Source organism: Accipiter gentilis, chromosome 23, assembly GCF_929443795.1.
Source record: "Accipiter gentilis chromosome 23, bAccGen1.1, whole genome shotgun sequence".
Lineage (NCBI taxonomy): Eukaryota > Metazoa > Chordata > Aves > Accipitriformes > Accipitridae > Astur > Astur gentilis.
The window spans coordinates 912,477-928,463 of NC_064902.1; the positions used below are offsets into that span (position 1 = coordinate 912,477).

The following is a 15,987-nucleotide window of genomic DNA, read 5'->3' on the forward strand; positions in this document are numbered from 1 at the left end:
CATTTCGCCAAACATTTTGAATAATAATCATTTAACAACAACAACAACAAAAAAAAGCCCCAGTCCGGTCGGCGCTCGCAGAGCCGAAGGAACCATGCAGCCAAACTTTGGGAAGCCCTTTATTATTTTTCTGACATTGCTCGCCCGCCCTTGAGGAGCCGTAATTGCATTATCTGTTTTTTTTTTCTTTTTTTTTTCCTCCCCTCCTCCCCCCCCCCCCTTTTTTTTTTTTCTTTTCTCCCTTCTCCCCCACCCCGTCTCCTCGACATCGCAAATTCGCCGGCGTTTCGGCAGGAGCAGCAGCCGAAGCGACCCCGCGGCAGGAGCCGCCGCCAGCCCCGCTCGCTCCGCTCCTCCGGGCGTCCAGCCTTGTTTTGAAGGGAGCTAACATGGCGACGGTGCCCGTCTATTGCATCTGTAGGCTGCCCTACGACGTAACCCGCTTCATGATCGAGTGCGATGCCTGCAAGGACTGGTTTCACGGCAGGTAACACAAAGAGATCGGGCCTTTCCCCCCCTTTCGCCGCGGTCCCGCCGCCTTTCGCCGCCTTTTCTCCGCCGGGCAGCGCGGGCAGAGGCGCTGCCGGAGCCGCCGCCGTGTGCAGTTTTCCAACAGGCCTTTTTGGAGAGGAGGAGGAGGAGGAGCCACTCTGCCCCCGTCTCTCGCTCGCTCTCTCCCCGTTGTATTTTTGTGTGTGTGTGTGTGTTTTGTTTTGTAAATTTTGCCGGGTTCCCCGCACAAAGCTCCCCCCCCCCCCCCATCCCCGGGGCTCCGGTGTCACCGGGCTGTGTGTGGTGGTGGTGTGTGTGGGGGGCCATTGTGCTTTCCTCGGGGAGGGGATCGTTCCCGCCGGCCGGCTGGGCGATGGCCGGGCGGCGCGGCGGCGGGCTCTTACGGCCGGGATGTCGTGCGTCCCGCGCCGCCCTCCCCTCGGCTCCACACCGCTTCCCTCACGGAGACGGGGCCCGGGGCGGCCGAGGGGGGGGGGGACGCGGGACCCGGCCGCGGCACGCCCGGGGCGGGCAGGGGGAGCGGGGGGCCACGGCGGCGGAAGACGGGGCTCCGCCGCCCTGTCAGCGGGCTCCGGCGCCTGGCGCGGCGGGCCGGGCCGGCCTCCCGGCCGGGGAGGATTCCGGGCGCCCCCCCCCCCCCCGCTCCCTCCCCGGTCCTCCGCGGCTCCCCGGGGCGGCGGGAGCGGGGGTGGGGGGGGCAGCCGGGGTGTTTCCCGGCTGACAGGGCTACCGTCGCCGCGCAACAGCCCTGCGGTTTAACCCTTGGCGGGCCGAGGGCCGAGGGGAGCGCGGCGGGGCCCGAGGTCCGCGCCCGGCCCTGGCGGAGGGGCGGCGGGCGAGGGGGGAAGCCCCTCCGCGGCGGGAGTCGGGCGGGGCGGGAGCGCGCCTTGCCCTGAGGCGGGGAGGGCCGGGCCGGGGAGACCCCGCTCTGCCAGAGCCCGCCCCTGAGCCCGGTGCGGGGGCACCCCCGCCCCGCGGCGGTGTGCGGGGGGGAGGGGGGGGGGGGGGCTGCCCCGACGACCACCGCCGCCCCGGGCCGGCCCTGCCGCCGCCGCCGAAGCGCCCGAGGCCGGGGCCTGCCGTAGCGGCGGCGGCCGCCGGGCGCGGGGAAGCGGCGGCGGCGGCGGGGGAGGGGGAGCCGGAGCCGGAGCCGGAGCCGGAGCCGTAGCGGGGCGGGCCGGGGCGCAGGAGGACTCCTCGTTTCGGTTCGTTTCTCCCCGAGCCCGTCCTCACGGAGCGGCGGTGCGGCAGACAATGGGCGGGTGGCCGCGCCGGAGTTAGGGCGGCCGGGCGCAACTTCAGGAGCACGTATTGTTATTTTTCTTCCTCGGTGAGGAACGGGGAAGTTGGTAACGGGAGAGCCGAGAACGTTCAAATTCACCGAAGCGCCCGGGAAGCGGCTTCGGGCACCGTCCTGCGGGCGGGCGGGCGGCCGGGTCCCGGCCGGCCGCGGCGGCGGCGAAGGGGAAGGTGCCGCGTCCCGAGCGGCTCGGCGGGGGCTGCCCTCGAGCCGAGAACGGGGAGAGGATGGAGCAGCGGGGGTCTCTGGGGGGCCGTCAGCCCCGGGAGGTTCCCAGAATAAGCGACCAGGCGCGTACCGCACCTGCGAGACCCTCGGCTAGCCAGGGCTGTGGGCCGGGCGGTACCGGAGGGTCCCGGTGACGGAGGGGAAGGGGGCAGAGGAGGGCAGCAGCCGCGGTGTGGGCAGGTTTTCCTTGCGGTGGGTGTTAGGGAGGAGCAGGATGGAGCGCTCCTGGCTTTGCAGCAATTCTCCATGAGCGGTAGAAGTGTAAAAAGTGAAATTAAAACCTGGGGAACCACCTGGGTGAGCGCTTTTTGTGAAGGGGCATTTGGTAAGGTTAAACTGTAACTCTTTCATCTTAACCAGCTCCAATCATTGCCTCAAAACAGTTGATGGAGGAGGCGAAGGCAAGAGGCACTGCCTGCTGCCGTTGCGGTTCGCAGATGCCCGAGTAGGCCCCGGGTCGACGGCAGCTCATCCCCAAAACCACCCCTGCGCACAGAAGACTGTTACAGAAACTTCACCGTGGCATTAGGGGTGACGTTCTGCCATTTATTTAAAAAGCTGTATAGAAACACGAAGCAAAATACTGAAATAAATAGTTCTAGTGTCAGTGTTGACGATAGGGTGCTCTACACGTGTGGTTCGGGACGTGAGGCTTAAAGGGTGTGCACTGGACTGTACTGATTAAGACTTAGGTACAGATGGCAAGGTGAGGCTGATCTAGAGGCTGGAGGGAAGCTGCAAGTGTTGTGTGCTTGAAACTCGGAAAACTTAAGAACATGAAAAAATTAAGAGTTTCATGCCAAGTGGTAATAGAGTGAAAAGATAAACAGCAAAAGGAGTTAAGCTGCCTACATGCAGTGGTGAATTTTGATTAAAACTGATGAAAAGAGATTAGCTGTAACTGATGAAGAAAACGATCATTTCGCGGGCAGCTCAGGGGCAACATCTCGTGCACGCACAAAGAAAGGTATTTCCTTTTGTGGTATAAAGGGACAAAATCGAACAGTAGCTCTGTTGCAGGGGCGTTGCACCCTTTTTGCTTAGCTCACAGCAGCATCCAGAGATGGATTTTAAAGTAAAGAAAACTGAAGAGGAGGAGACTTGTCACTGTGTCAAAACCGAAGATAATTGTATTGCAGAAGTTCATTGGGTGATGTAGTAGAAAACAGCTTATGTATGTCCCTGTTTGCTTTTCTTGGTATTACATGAACAAATAAATATTCAACAAAGAAAAATAAAAGTCAGGATTTAGTTGTATAAAATTGTCCTTTCTCTCTCCTAGACACTCAAAGTACTTGTAGTATTAATGTTTATACAGACACTGTACTGCAACCAAAAATAAGCAAGTGTGCAAAGCTGCATACCATCAGGGAGGCTTGCCCAGTTTTTTAGTCATTTAGTCATACTTAGGTCTCTTTTTAACATGACATACAGTGTGCATTTTGGAAAAAAAAAAAAAAAGTCATTTTTGTTTTGCTTTTGTAGAAGCAGATCAGGTGTTTTCATGCTTCCTTTCTGACTGTAGTTTCCAAATACTTAAAGAAATGTTTTTCATGGTTTTATTCACATAGCAGTCATAGTCTCCCTCGCATCGGGGGTCGGGTAGCATCTCTGCAGTGGCTTCGGCAGTTCCGGCGGTAAATTTGTATTACAAAAATATCAAATGTATGTTAAACTTAACTTAATGCTGTTTAGAAATTGGAGACGGGGAGATGGAGCCATCTCCACATGTCGGACGAGTGCTCTCCACTGCCGAGTACTCGGCAGTTTGCTGACGTGCCGTTGACTACCGTTTGGAAATCACTGCTCAGTGTTACTTCCCGATACAAGTGCCAGAGGGATGGATTCAGGGTTCTCTGGGGCTTTTGGATGTCACTGTGGTAATTTTTATTATCTTTTTCAGGAAGGATTTCTCTTGCGAAGCCGTGTTAGATCTTTCTGTAGAAATCATTACTTAATCCTGAGAAACGTCCAGGTGGTCCCTCACTGCTGGATCGGAGCCCCTGCACGGGGGGGACGGCAGCACCTCGGGGCGCTCGCTGCTCTTGCCTGGGTGCCTGTCATCATTGCCGTCTTAGGCCTGTACATGGTGAAGTTGCTGCCTTAGACTGTGTGGCTGAACTGATACATATGCCTGATAGGTTTCTTCTGATCGACAAAGTTTAGGCATCTGCGTTGATTTCGTGGGTTGGTAGCCTTTGGTAGGCTTGCCTGTGTGATGTTGCTGGTCTATAGGAGGAAAGAGTAAAGAACTTGTCATCGTTAGCTCTGTTCCTTTCTTTCTGAAAGCTTTCTGAGCTCCTCTGTTATGACTCCATATGCTACCCATCATCAGAGACCCTTGGACACTGTTTAGGAAGTATGTTGGGCAATGGAGCCACCAGTATGTTCACAGAACGCTGTTTGTGACTTCTTGTTAGACTGTGTTTCAGTCATTTCTCTGCTTTCCATTTGCCTGAGCAGCAAAAGACAAGCAGCTTCAAGCTCTGTTTGGAGAGGATGGAGATTATCTCATAGGCAAAAGGAAAATAACACTAAAGCAGACAGTGGGGTTGTTTGACTTCTCTTTTTGTGAAGACTGTACATTCTTTGATGTGGCTGTTTGGTCTAATGAAATCCCCCACACCTCAGCTGCTCCTGGTCCTTTGCTGTAAAAAGTGAACCTCGGTGCTCCGTGCTTTCCTGGCTCCTCCATTGTTCTGTCGTAGTAAGTCTGTGCCATGTCCTCACGCCTCGGGTCCCTTCCTGATGAGGAGTTCCTGGTGTTGTTCCACGTGTTCCCCAGCAGCAGGACTGCAGGCAGGAGCGATAGCGGGGGTTGTACGTACCCCCCCCTGCTGTAAAGCCCGTTGGTATGGGAGACAGCTCTTTGGACTCGGAGAAAGCCAGGAGAGGAGGAGGAGGGAGTTGCATTGTGTGCTGATGGATGAGAAGCTGAGAATCAGCAGGTGCCCAGGTAGTCCCTCTGGCACCTCATCTGCAGGCCTGGTCAGAGAAATGGCTTTGTGCAGGCGCTGCTGCAGGCTGAAGGAGATGTTTTCTGTGCCATGTACCATGCAAGCTTGCATTAGATGATGCGGGACAAGATGGTTCACCGGCTCGGTGGAGCGGTTTGGCCAAAGCGTGTTACACCTGTGCTGCGTGAAGAGCGCTGCCTTCTCCTCTCCTTCTAGGTGATGATGCTGGTCATGATGGATGAAGCTGTCTGTGGTTTAGGAGCTGCCTGCTTCAGGGACACCCTTTGTTCCTAAGCACCTTTGCTGCAGCTGAAAGCAGCAAGGGTAGGTTTGCTGGCAAGCTGTGAATGTAAACCGCTGAGGGTTGGAAGAAGTCATATTTAACAACAGGTCTCTGAGTATCTCATCTATTATGGGAGCATTACAGAACCTAATATTCAAGGCAAGGCAAGTCCTTTGTACGAGTTTGTTCAACTAGAAATCTGTACTGGGTTATTTATTACAGCTGTAGGTGAAGGAAGGTAAATTATTTATTTCCTCTGCAGTGGATATTTTGTTACCAGTTTTTATAAGGTGCACCTGGTGGTGTAGGACAGGATCATACAATCACCTGCTAAATAAAATAACAAGTATTTTTGTATTTATTTTTCTACCCCGTGTATATTTAAACTTTGAAACTTATTGCCCCAGGTGTAGCTGAAGTAAATAACTTAGTAAAATTACAAAAAGTTTAGTTATCTAAAAGTAGCTCACACAGTTACCATAGCAGCATAAAATTACGATGGGTGTTAATCAAGGTGCCTCAATGCACAGAATGAACTCCAGCCGGGTTAAGGAAAGCACCTGTCTGTTACATTGCAAAACTAAAAACCCTGTGTTTGAGGAGATTTTATTCTCCTACTGGAGCGTTCAGCATTGTCCCTTTTAAAAATAGGTCTAGTTTAGCATGGCAGCGCCTAGTTCCTCTCTTTTACATAAGCTTATCACTAGCTGTGGCCAACTTTGGAAATTTGGGTAAAATTTTAAGATGAGGATAATCCTCAAAATACAGTGCAGTTTGCCTTAGTATTATCACAGCAGAGGGAGTTACTAAGGTTAATTGTACTGTGCTCAGAATTATTTCCTTTGGTGTGTGGAGTTCAGATAGGAACAAGGTATGTAAGTTTTTCCAGTAACTAAATATTTAAGATTATTTCAAGTTTTCCTGAAGAGTTAGTCAACATTACAGCCTCCGTTATGCTGGGAGATTGACTAGAGCAGCTATCGTGAATAAGCCATGCTAATACCTATACCAGAATGCTTTCCCTTATGCCCTGTTCCAGAAAAAAAAAAAAAAGAAAACCAGGTTGTTTAGAAATGATTTTACAGAGCCCACAAAGCATGCTAATTATTCTGGATAAAGTGTCCACATGGACACTTTAGTGGGTATTGTTTGCCTTAGAAGGAAAACAACCCAAACAACCCAAAACACCTACTTTTTTTTTTTTAAAAAAAGAGTTGTCAGTATGGAATGTGAAGAAGAAGATTTGAACTTAAGATAAAACTGTTTAGACCTTTCTTGTCTTCATATTGAAATTGCCATGATTTTCATCTTCCTTTCAGTAACATAGCATTATTTATTCTGTAAGCCGAAAGCTGTTCAGAGAACTTAAGCTTTTTTCATTTCAAATCCATTTTATATCTTTTTTTAAAATTATTTTTAAATGTCCAAGGCTGCATAGAGGTAGAAACACGTGGCACGTTTGTCCCGTACTGATGCCGATTTTGTTGTACTAATGTGTGGTCACACAGCGATGATTGACGCCAACTTCCAGAGCATCGGGAGTCTGGCCAGACGGTAAAGCGAGTTGGTTTTGCCTGTTGTCAGTCAGTGTTGTGTTCTTGGTCCTTTGGCTCTGAGAAAGAGCCTGAGATTCAGAATGGAAAATATGTCATAGTTTTAGTATGCCATTAAAACTTTCAGTTGACCTCAGAGAGTCTCTTGGGCCGTTGCAGTATCAATCACAGCTGCAAGAATACTTTGCAAGTATTTGTTAAAAGTAAGTCTCAATTTGTGTAGCAGATTTCCAAATACAAGTTTTATCTGAAGTTTTATGTGGCAGAGAATACATGCTAGAGGGTTGAAAACCTGTATTTGGTGTAAATTAAAAAGGTTGAATTCTTACTCAAAAAAAGAAGTTTGCATGGAAATTAGGGTTCACCCTTAACTTTTCCATGGTGGTATTGTAATGCTGACATCCCCAGGAAAAGCACTTGGCACAGCACTCCATTGCTAAACAGTAGGATAGGCTCCGTGTTTAGACATGGAAAGGTGCATCAGCTTCCCCATTTCTGAGCCTTCTGGACCACTGCCTTACTTAGGCCTGCTTTTCTGTCAATGCCCGTGCAACATCTAGGTCTTCAAAGCTGGCTTTAAAGCAGAACAGATGTTTCCCTTTCAATCAGTCCTTTGCTGTAGGACTGAGCATCACTTAGACACCTCTAGGTTTACAGTGCCTGGGTGTCTTGTACTTAAACTTGCTTGTTAGGAGACCCTGAGGTTTCAGTTTGAAAAAGTGTTTAACTGAGACATCAAGTCTAGTTGTGAAAAGAACTGATTACTCCAGTTTATCCAAATAGGAATTTAGGTATCACGAGTGCTTAGCTGGCCTGAACATCGAGGTTTTGATGTGTCACCTCAGAAATGAAGGCATTATTCTCCAGTTAAAGTATGCGTTAGAAAATCAAAGTCTAAGTAACTCTAAGTGTGGACAGTAACGTGGGAAGAGCTGGCCTGCAAGTACAGTTTCTGGTACACCGGTACCTGAGAGTAAGTATAGATCAGAGCAGGGTGTTGTATATAAAGATTCTTTTAATTTCAGAAGGTTTTACCCAGATTTTACCTCTGAAAGGATAAAATGTTATGCATATTAAGCACAATTCATGTTTAATTAAAAAAAGAAAAATTTGAAAGAGAGTCTGAATTAACGAGTGCTCTTCAGCAACCTGAACCTTTAGCTCGACTGTGTTTTGTGAGCAGTCCTGCAAGCACCCAGGTACCTGTTAAGTTCAGTAGTAGCAGGACTGCACCCTTACCGGGTGCTGGCTTTTAATCAGAACAGTTAAAGCAATGTCAGAACAAAAAAAAATGAGTTCTGCAAGCAAAGTGGGACATGGTTACCCAGTGTTTTTTCCTTGCTGCTGAATAGTTCTATAATGAGGGAAATGGATAAAAATGTCTTGAAAAAAATGATCAACGCAGCATAACTACGTATGGGGAGAAGCTGGTGAAAAGAAAAAGTGTTCTAGAATCACTATAAGGCTTTCTAAAACCCATCATCTTTAATATTACCTTAATATATTTTCTTCTTTCTGATTGATATACATTTTATAGTAGTAGTGTCATATACCTACACCAAAAATGAAGGGTGCTTTTCTGGCCTGGATAGCCATCTCCTATATGGCAGCCTGTAATAATGCAAGCGTGGGCTTCAGCTGAGGGACAATTTGTACAATTGCACAAGGACTCTCAGTAAATACTTGGTGCCTGGAGCTGTGCAACCACCATGAGTTTAAAGTCAGCTTTGGTCTGCCGTCATGAATTTGGGTCACACTTTTGGATTGCAGTGTGGGCATGTGCAGAGGCTGCGCTGAGTCGTGCTCTGTGCGTGAGCGGTCTGCTGAGGCCACCAGCCTTTTGTCCGGTGTGAACAGAACATCCTTTCACTGTCAAAAACAAATGATCTTTTTGCTCACAGCTTCATTAGCAAAATTTTATTACACCTCAAAAATACATTCGAATGCTAGGTCACAGCAAATACAAAATCCCACTACTAGTGTTACACTCTTAGTACCGTAGTGTTCTGATGAGCAAAACTCCGTCAGCTAAAGGGCAGTAACTTTCTCGTTGTAATGACTTCTTTTCCTGTTTGTCAGAAATTTGTATATATAAAATACTTTGCAGTTCCTCAAAACATTTTATTTAAATGTGATTTGTGACATGGAAAGTATCATACAGAGGTGCACTGTAGCAGCGCTAGAGGCTTTTTTGTGATACAGGTGGGCTAACTCCTTGAAATCAGCTGGATTTTTCATAGTAACCATTTTATGCATCTTATCTGTGGCTGAGGAACACCATAATGTGGGTGTATATTAGAAAATCTTACACTTGCTGAGTGATATGAATGGTAATTCCTTTCTAGATTTTTATCTGAAAACAATAAGCCTCTGCACAATCTATTTTAGGGCATTATACACCATCTATTTTAGGGTGTTACCTAGCTGTTTGTTACATCTCAATACCTTCCATATAGAAAATATTAGCAATAACAAGGTTCTTAGCGAATTTCACAAAGTCTCTCTCTCACGTGGACTCCTTCCGAAGGGGTTTGTCCCCCACTCCCTGTCATGACTGAGTTGCTCAACCCCAATGTTGAGTTGCCCCAACCTCAATGTTCTGAAGAACATTCTGCGAGGGACAGTGTTGTGGTCACTCCATGACCATGGTCTCTGGTAGTGATCAGACTGCAACATCTCCTGCTTTGCTCTGGTGCTTGGTGCTCTCCAGAGCTGGGATCCCAGCCTGGGGTGCATCCGGGGCACTGGGAGACGGTTTTGTCCTGGTCTCGGAGGGGGTGAACCCCTGCTTGTTGAGCTCTCCTGGCCCTTGGGTAGAGCTCCGGGGAGAGGCTGACAGTGTGTGAAGGATACCCGGCCAGCAGTCCGCTGCGGAATGCCTCTCTGTGCTTCCTACCAGGCAAAAAATGCCAAAAACATTGGGCGCTACTTCTTCAGATGAGGCCGTGGCTTAGTAATGTACTTAGAAACCTGAGCAGATGTGAGGACACAGAGTTCCACTGTGGTGTCGATGTGCTTGAAGTTGCACAGCTAACTGGTGTAGGCCTCTAATGGGATATTCAGCAATTTTTAGTATTTCAGTCATTAGCTTTAGCAAGTAGTTGAGACAAGCAGAAAGTTACGCGATAGTTTTTGACAGGACAAATTAAATCAGAATTGTAAACCAAAAATTTTTAAAAATTTCCTATTTGCAATTGTTAATCTCATACTTTGGAACTATGTGAGAGCAGTTGGAGGTGCAGTTGCCTTTTTGTTTTTATTGACTCGCTTACGGATTTCATTGCATTTTCCTCTTTTAGCAAAAAATACAGTACATTTACTCTCAGGGAGAGCATTTTTCATTGAAGTTTTCATCTGGCAGACTGAAAGGGTGTAACAAGTGAAGAAAAGAAGTGAGATGTTTCTGCTAGGAGTCATTAGTTGTGATTTTTTTGTTAAACCTCCTTTTTTGCTGTTAACATCTCAATGGAAGGTGATGGAAATGTGAAAATTGGCAGGAACACTGTTCCTATATTGTATGTGCCATTCGTTGGTCTGGAAAATCTGGATTTGATATGGCCAAATTATAAAGATTTAAAAAAAAACGTAGTTAATGCATGCTCATTACTTTAAAAAAATAATGACACCATCTCTACACTATGTGTGGACAGCAGAGTGATCTTGGTTGACCAGACGATATCTTTGGTTTTTGTGGGATTTGCACATGGAATACGAATGATTATAGTATGCATTTGTGATTGTTCGTGTGTATAAAAATACACTCATTAAATGTGAGCCATGTGGTTGTGATTTACCCTTTCAGCTGGGATCTGTATTGTTACTGCTACGGTGCAGAACAGTATCTCATTGTACATGCCTAGCACTGGGCAGCCCTCTGCCTTCTGATGCCAGGTACAACAAAGACTGCAAATGGTTTTCATTATGTTTTTAGATGAACGCAGAATAACATGGGAACACGTGAAACAGGCAGTGATCATTATTCAGGAATACAGTCTCCATAGCCAGAACGTAAGCAATATTTAATCCCTTCTATTGAACGTGTCACCAAAGTCTCTGGATTGGGCAGGAGGGGGAAGTGAAAGGGCTTGGACTTCTGTTGCTGTTTGGCCTGTGTCTGAACAAGGAGAGTGTTTCCTGGATCACAGTGCTATCCATTTGTGATTTTCTTTCTCTCCATTCGTGATCACTAAATACCCTTAAATACAATTGCAGCAGTTGCTAAGGAATGTAAAATTAGAGTGTATCTAGTGTACTTTTAATTTTTTTAGCTAAAATGTGTAGTTTATTGACTGGAATTAATTGGGAGCAGGACCATTTGAACATTAGCTCCTTACAGACTGCTGTAGGTATAGCATATGAACTCCTCCTATCCCAGAAATACTTCTTGTGGAATTAACGAGTGCTGTCACGGTGAGGAATCCTGCTGGATACCTGAATGAATACTAATTGAGCAAAGAACAGTAAAACTTGTAGGGCTATTAAATATTTTTTTCCATGGCCACTTCAGAAATCCAAGTCACAGAAGTACCGTCAGAAGCAGCGAGACCCACAGGATGACCAAATAACTTAAGGCTGCTCTCCCATTGTGCATAACCTAGCTAGAAAAGAAGTCCATAGGCAACCTCTCGGCAGTGTCAACTCGCTCATCCCTGTGTGTGAAACACTAAAGCTTCTACTCTACATTTAGTAGGGATTAATCATTCTAAATTGACTAATTCCTGGTCTGGAGACCAGGCTTCTCAGTTAAGCTTTACTATTGAAAGGCATAAAGATGGTAGAGAGCATTGGAGAAGGTCTGAAAAAGATGAGGGTGCCATTTCTTTACAGCCAAACACAGGACTTTTTTTCTCAAATGGCTGAACTTACTCTTGCTTAGATGGTGGAGGTGTCAAAATGTTCAGGCCTGTTCTGAGAAGATCCTATGAATTCACAGTTTTTAATGCCAAAGGGGTGCTCGACAGTATTCTGAACTCTTACACAGATTATCAACCAACTTTTTTGCATCAGAACAAACCTATCGGCCAAATGGAAGCACATCTACTCTTGAGGAAAAGTCAAGAAATCCACTAATGAGTCATCCTAATGGTTTATTGTTTCATTGTTGGAAAAATCACCTGCATTTCCAATATAAGGTTGCTTATTTTCAGTTTCTAGGTGTTATATCTTATTATTTCGTAAGTTGAGTTGAAAAGCCCTCTTTCTCAGACAGATTTTTGTATCAACATTTTGATGTCCTTCTGCTAAGAGTAATTTTCTTTAATTGTGAGATGATATAATTGTTCATTTGAGTTCTGCTGAGAAAGTAGTTGAGCATTTCTTCTACAGTCCAAGAAATAAGCTTAATTTTCTAGTTTCATACATAGACCTTATAATTTTTGACCGTATTTCAGTGAATGTTTTTTCCCATATCTTCCACTCAACATTAATGTTTCCCTTTTGCTTTGTCTATATTTGCGGTAACTTATCAGGCATAACCAGCAAATGTTTGATACCTGCATTAAATTTACAGAGAAGCCAAATACGGGTTTACTAGTTATTTTTTAAGCAACTTAGTTCTGAAATTGGTTTTCTACCTTTTGAATTAGCTCATGAATAATGGCAGAAGACTCTGCTCTGACTTCATAGAAAGAACCTCCCCCCCCTCCAATAGGGTGAACTTGCACTGATAAGTCAAAGTATGACTATTTAAGAGAAGTGAAATCACTTGACAGTCTGGGCTCGTGTTGGATTTAGTCACAACCATGGTGTCACTGTAGCAGAGCTACAACCCAATACCTCTCAGCAGTCGTCGGCTGTGGGAACAGTGCACCATCAGTTCTGCAGGAAAGCTTGGTATTTCTCAGTCAGGCTGAGTAGGTATTGCGGCTCTAAAGCCATACCCAGCTGTCTGCCTTTTTCAGGTGTAAAATATAGTGGTAGCTGGGGAAAAGTACTTACTGCTACAAGGGCTCATGTCCTCTAGTCAGTCTGGTCTGATGTTTAAGAGAGGGTAAAACTTGATGATGATAAAACTTCAAAATACAGCAGGGCATTAAACAGTGCTGTAGGAGAATAATCCTTCCTGAGCCCTGCAAAAGGCACCCTGGAACGGTGAAGGTGAAATGTCTCTGAAATACTTGCTTAATTTGTAAGAGTCCTGCGTAAGCATTCTCTAGGTTTCCAAAGAATTAACAGAAATAAGGTATTTAACTTCTTTAGAACCTTCTTTCTTCATTCAGCACAGAGTGTGTGTCCTGACGTACCGTGCCTTCTGCACCGACTTTGTCTTCCAGTTTACGCTTTATAAACAGTATCAGAAATAGTAACGTTTTTTCACCCACAGCTGCATTTCACCCTGCGGTATTATTCATCGTCCCCTGCAGTTTTACTCCCACATCTTCAAGCAATCCAAGATTACTAATGACATGACTGTATTCATCGAAATGTACCTATTCCTTCCACGGTACCTATAGCTATCATCTTCAGAGATCTTGGGGACGAAGTAATGAAAGCCGAGCAGTACTCGGATGAGAGGCCCACTGTGTTGGTAAAACTAGTAATGCAGATTCAGTAAATAACATGCTGCCTTTGGAGTGAGTATGGAACCAATTACCCAGCATCATGCTAGAAGGAGCTGTGCTGTTGAGCAGGTATCCACCATGGTGAGCAGGAGGCTGGTGGTGTGGCCACAGCAATTAGAAGAGTGCTTTGTAGTGATTTGACTCAACCGGATTTTGTAATAAGAAGTTCTGTTCAATGCAATAAATGCACTAAAAATTTATTTGGGAGAAAAGTTACACATTTCTTTCTGCTTTCCTGGGTTCCTCAGCATTTTCAACAGTTGTTGCAGCGTGCCTGGTGTTCTGGTTGAAATGCATGGTATGATGCAGCTCTACGCTGATTTGCTGCAACTGTCTGTGCATTTTGTAGAATTGTGGAGCGTAAGGATACCCTGGATTTAAAGTTGCTATGTAAATTGTTATAGTCAGAACTCTGTGTTAAATACTTGACATTTGTATTTTCAGACTTACTGGTTAAACATGGAGGTTAATGCAGAGGACAGGGAGATGGGACTACAAGGTTTCATTACTGGCTTTGCTCCTCCTTTCCTCCGGAGTTTTTCTCAAATCAGTTAACTTCTCTGTGGTTGGGTTTGATTTAACTCTCGTGCATGCACATTAATTTATGCGTTAGTATTTTAAATGTAATACGTAACATAATGAAGAAAATGAATAGTTTATCTTTGGAAGGGGAAGGGGAGTGAAAGTCGTTCTGGAAGACGGAGTCAGAGGAGGATCAGGAAGGTCTGGTAGCAGCGCCGTGGTCTGTGTTTACTGGATGTCCCAGCCTGACCGCTGGCTGACAGCTGGAGTTGCCTCCGAATCTGAGTTTGCTATTACAGGCATCCCCTTAGCTGCCCTTCTGCCTGCCGCTGACACGCTGTGTGGCAAGTATGTATCAACGGCCTTTGCAGTATTTCTATTTTGTAGAAGCCCAGCAAACTTGTAATTGCATGGAGTCTTCCTCTGTTATTTGGTATCTTAAGAAGATTATTTCTTTAAGGCAGAACATGTGTCTTGAACATACTGCGCTCCTTTGAAGCTTGGCAGTGATATGGCATAGCAGATTAAGTGACGATCCACTGTGATTTTTCTGAGTGTGTGTCAGAATATTTAGCTTTGGTTATATGTGCTATTTGAATCAACAAATCTGTGTACACATTGCGGTTTCTGGAAAGCTGCTACCAGAAAGGCGAGTAATCGGTTTTTGGATTTTATTTTGGGTTTCATTTTTTCTCAGTAAAATTTACCTGATTTTTACTTCTTACATAACTCAAGGTTTTGGTTTTGATCAGCTGTGTTTTCCTCCTGCATGTTCACTGCTCGTTGTAACTGAGATAAAATATGTGAGCTGGTTCTCAGGTGACAGGATTTTATTCTTCCGATTTTCAAGCTGAATGCAGTCCATTGTCCTTGTTGGGTACAGATTCACTTTTCATGTTTGCAAGCTGTATCATGGGGGGAGTAGGTAAGAAATCGGTGTCCGTAGGGTGGCTATGGTAGACATCCAGAGAAGCCATGAGTTAAAATGTGCAGAACAGCAATGAGGAAATGGTGTAAAGCTCAGCCCTGCACTGAGTTTGTTACTGGCAGTGTGCTCTGGTCCCACTTTACAAACTGGGGCTGCTTTTAACTCGCATCAGCTGCCCACACCAGTCAAGGATGGCCCGAGCACTGGGACATCGTAGCTGTGCGTGCTTCGCTGGAGGTGCCCTGGAGTGGCCCTCGGGGGCGAGATGCTCTCGCTGCGCAGCCAGCGTCCACCACTGGCACTGCGCTGAGCAGCCGCTTCCCACAGGTGAGCGCCGGCAATCCACGGCGGGCAGGAGGGGTAGTGTAGCCGAACAAGCAGCCTGGAGGGAGAAATAAAGCTGTTACACTGTGTGTATAACTCACCTGCAAGATAACTACCAGGCCGCTCGCTGACTCTCCAACTACTTAAGTCCCAAATACAATTTATATCACTTTTTACAATACTGCTAGATTTTTCCATTTTAAAAATGCCAAAATGAAGTCATTGCTGAAATTAAATTGCTTCAATACTATTTGAAAAATACTCAAAGGGCTGGAATAAGCACTAGTTGGGAGTTGTTCCCTTGTGCTTCCAAAATAAAGGATAGTACGAAATGATCAATTCAACATATCAGTTGTAATCAGAGGTGCTTTTACCCATTATGTTAAAGAAATGACAAGCCAAGACTGGGAACTTTTTAGTTCATGAAGCCTGTGCTTTTTGCTCGGGGAGGGGCTGACTTTTTTTTTTGTTTGTTTGGTTTTTGGGTTTGCTTGGTGGGTGGTTTTTTTTTAGGAGGTAGAACAAGCAGAGTCATCATTTTATGCTTTGGTAAAAGGAAGTTTTTCACAGGTACTAAGTACTTGCTACAAATGCTATTCAGAATAATATTTTCTGGCTTTTCATGGTGGGAGAGTTGGCGAATGGTGTTAGGAAGAAAAGTAGGCTTCAAGGAGGTGTTTCTGAACAGCACTTAAACTGAATTTAGCAGCGAGCGGGAACGTGTTATGTTTTCAGAGCCCATCTGACTGCTGATGGTCACAGTCTAAACCTGCTGGCTGCTGCTGCTTTTTCTTTGTTCTTTCTGAATTTTGTGTTTCT

At 46.1% G+C, this 15,987-nt stretch overlaps 1 protein-coding gene across 2 annotated transcripts in view; it reads left to right on the forward strand.

The window, feature by feature from the left end:
* Nucleotides 1–200: 200 nt before the first annotated feature.
* PHF2 (PHD finger protein 2) overlaps nt 201–15,987 on the forward strand; it is an 86,645-nt gene continuing 70,858 nt past the window's right edge. The window contains exon 1 of one of the 2 annotated variants that reach the window (XM_049827054.1): nt 201–487. In XM_049827054.1, the coding sequence (XP_049683011.1) occupies nt 390–487 (98 nt within the window). In that variant the 5' untranslated portion in view covers nt 201–389. The remainder of the gene's footprint in view (nt 488–15,987) is intronic. The other variant, XM_049827053.1, reaches the window with a different exon arrangement.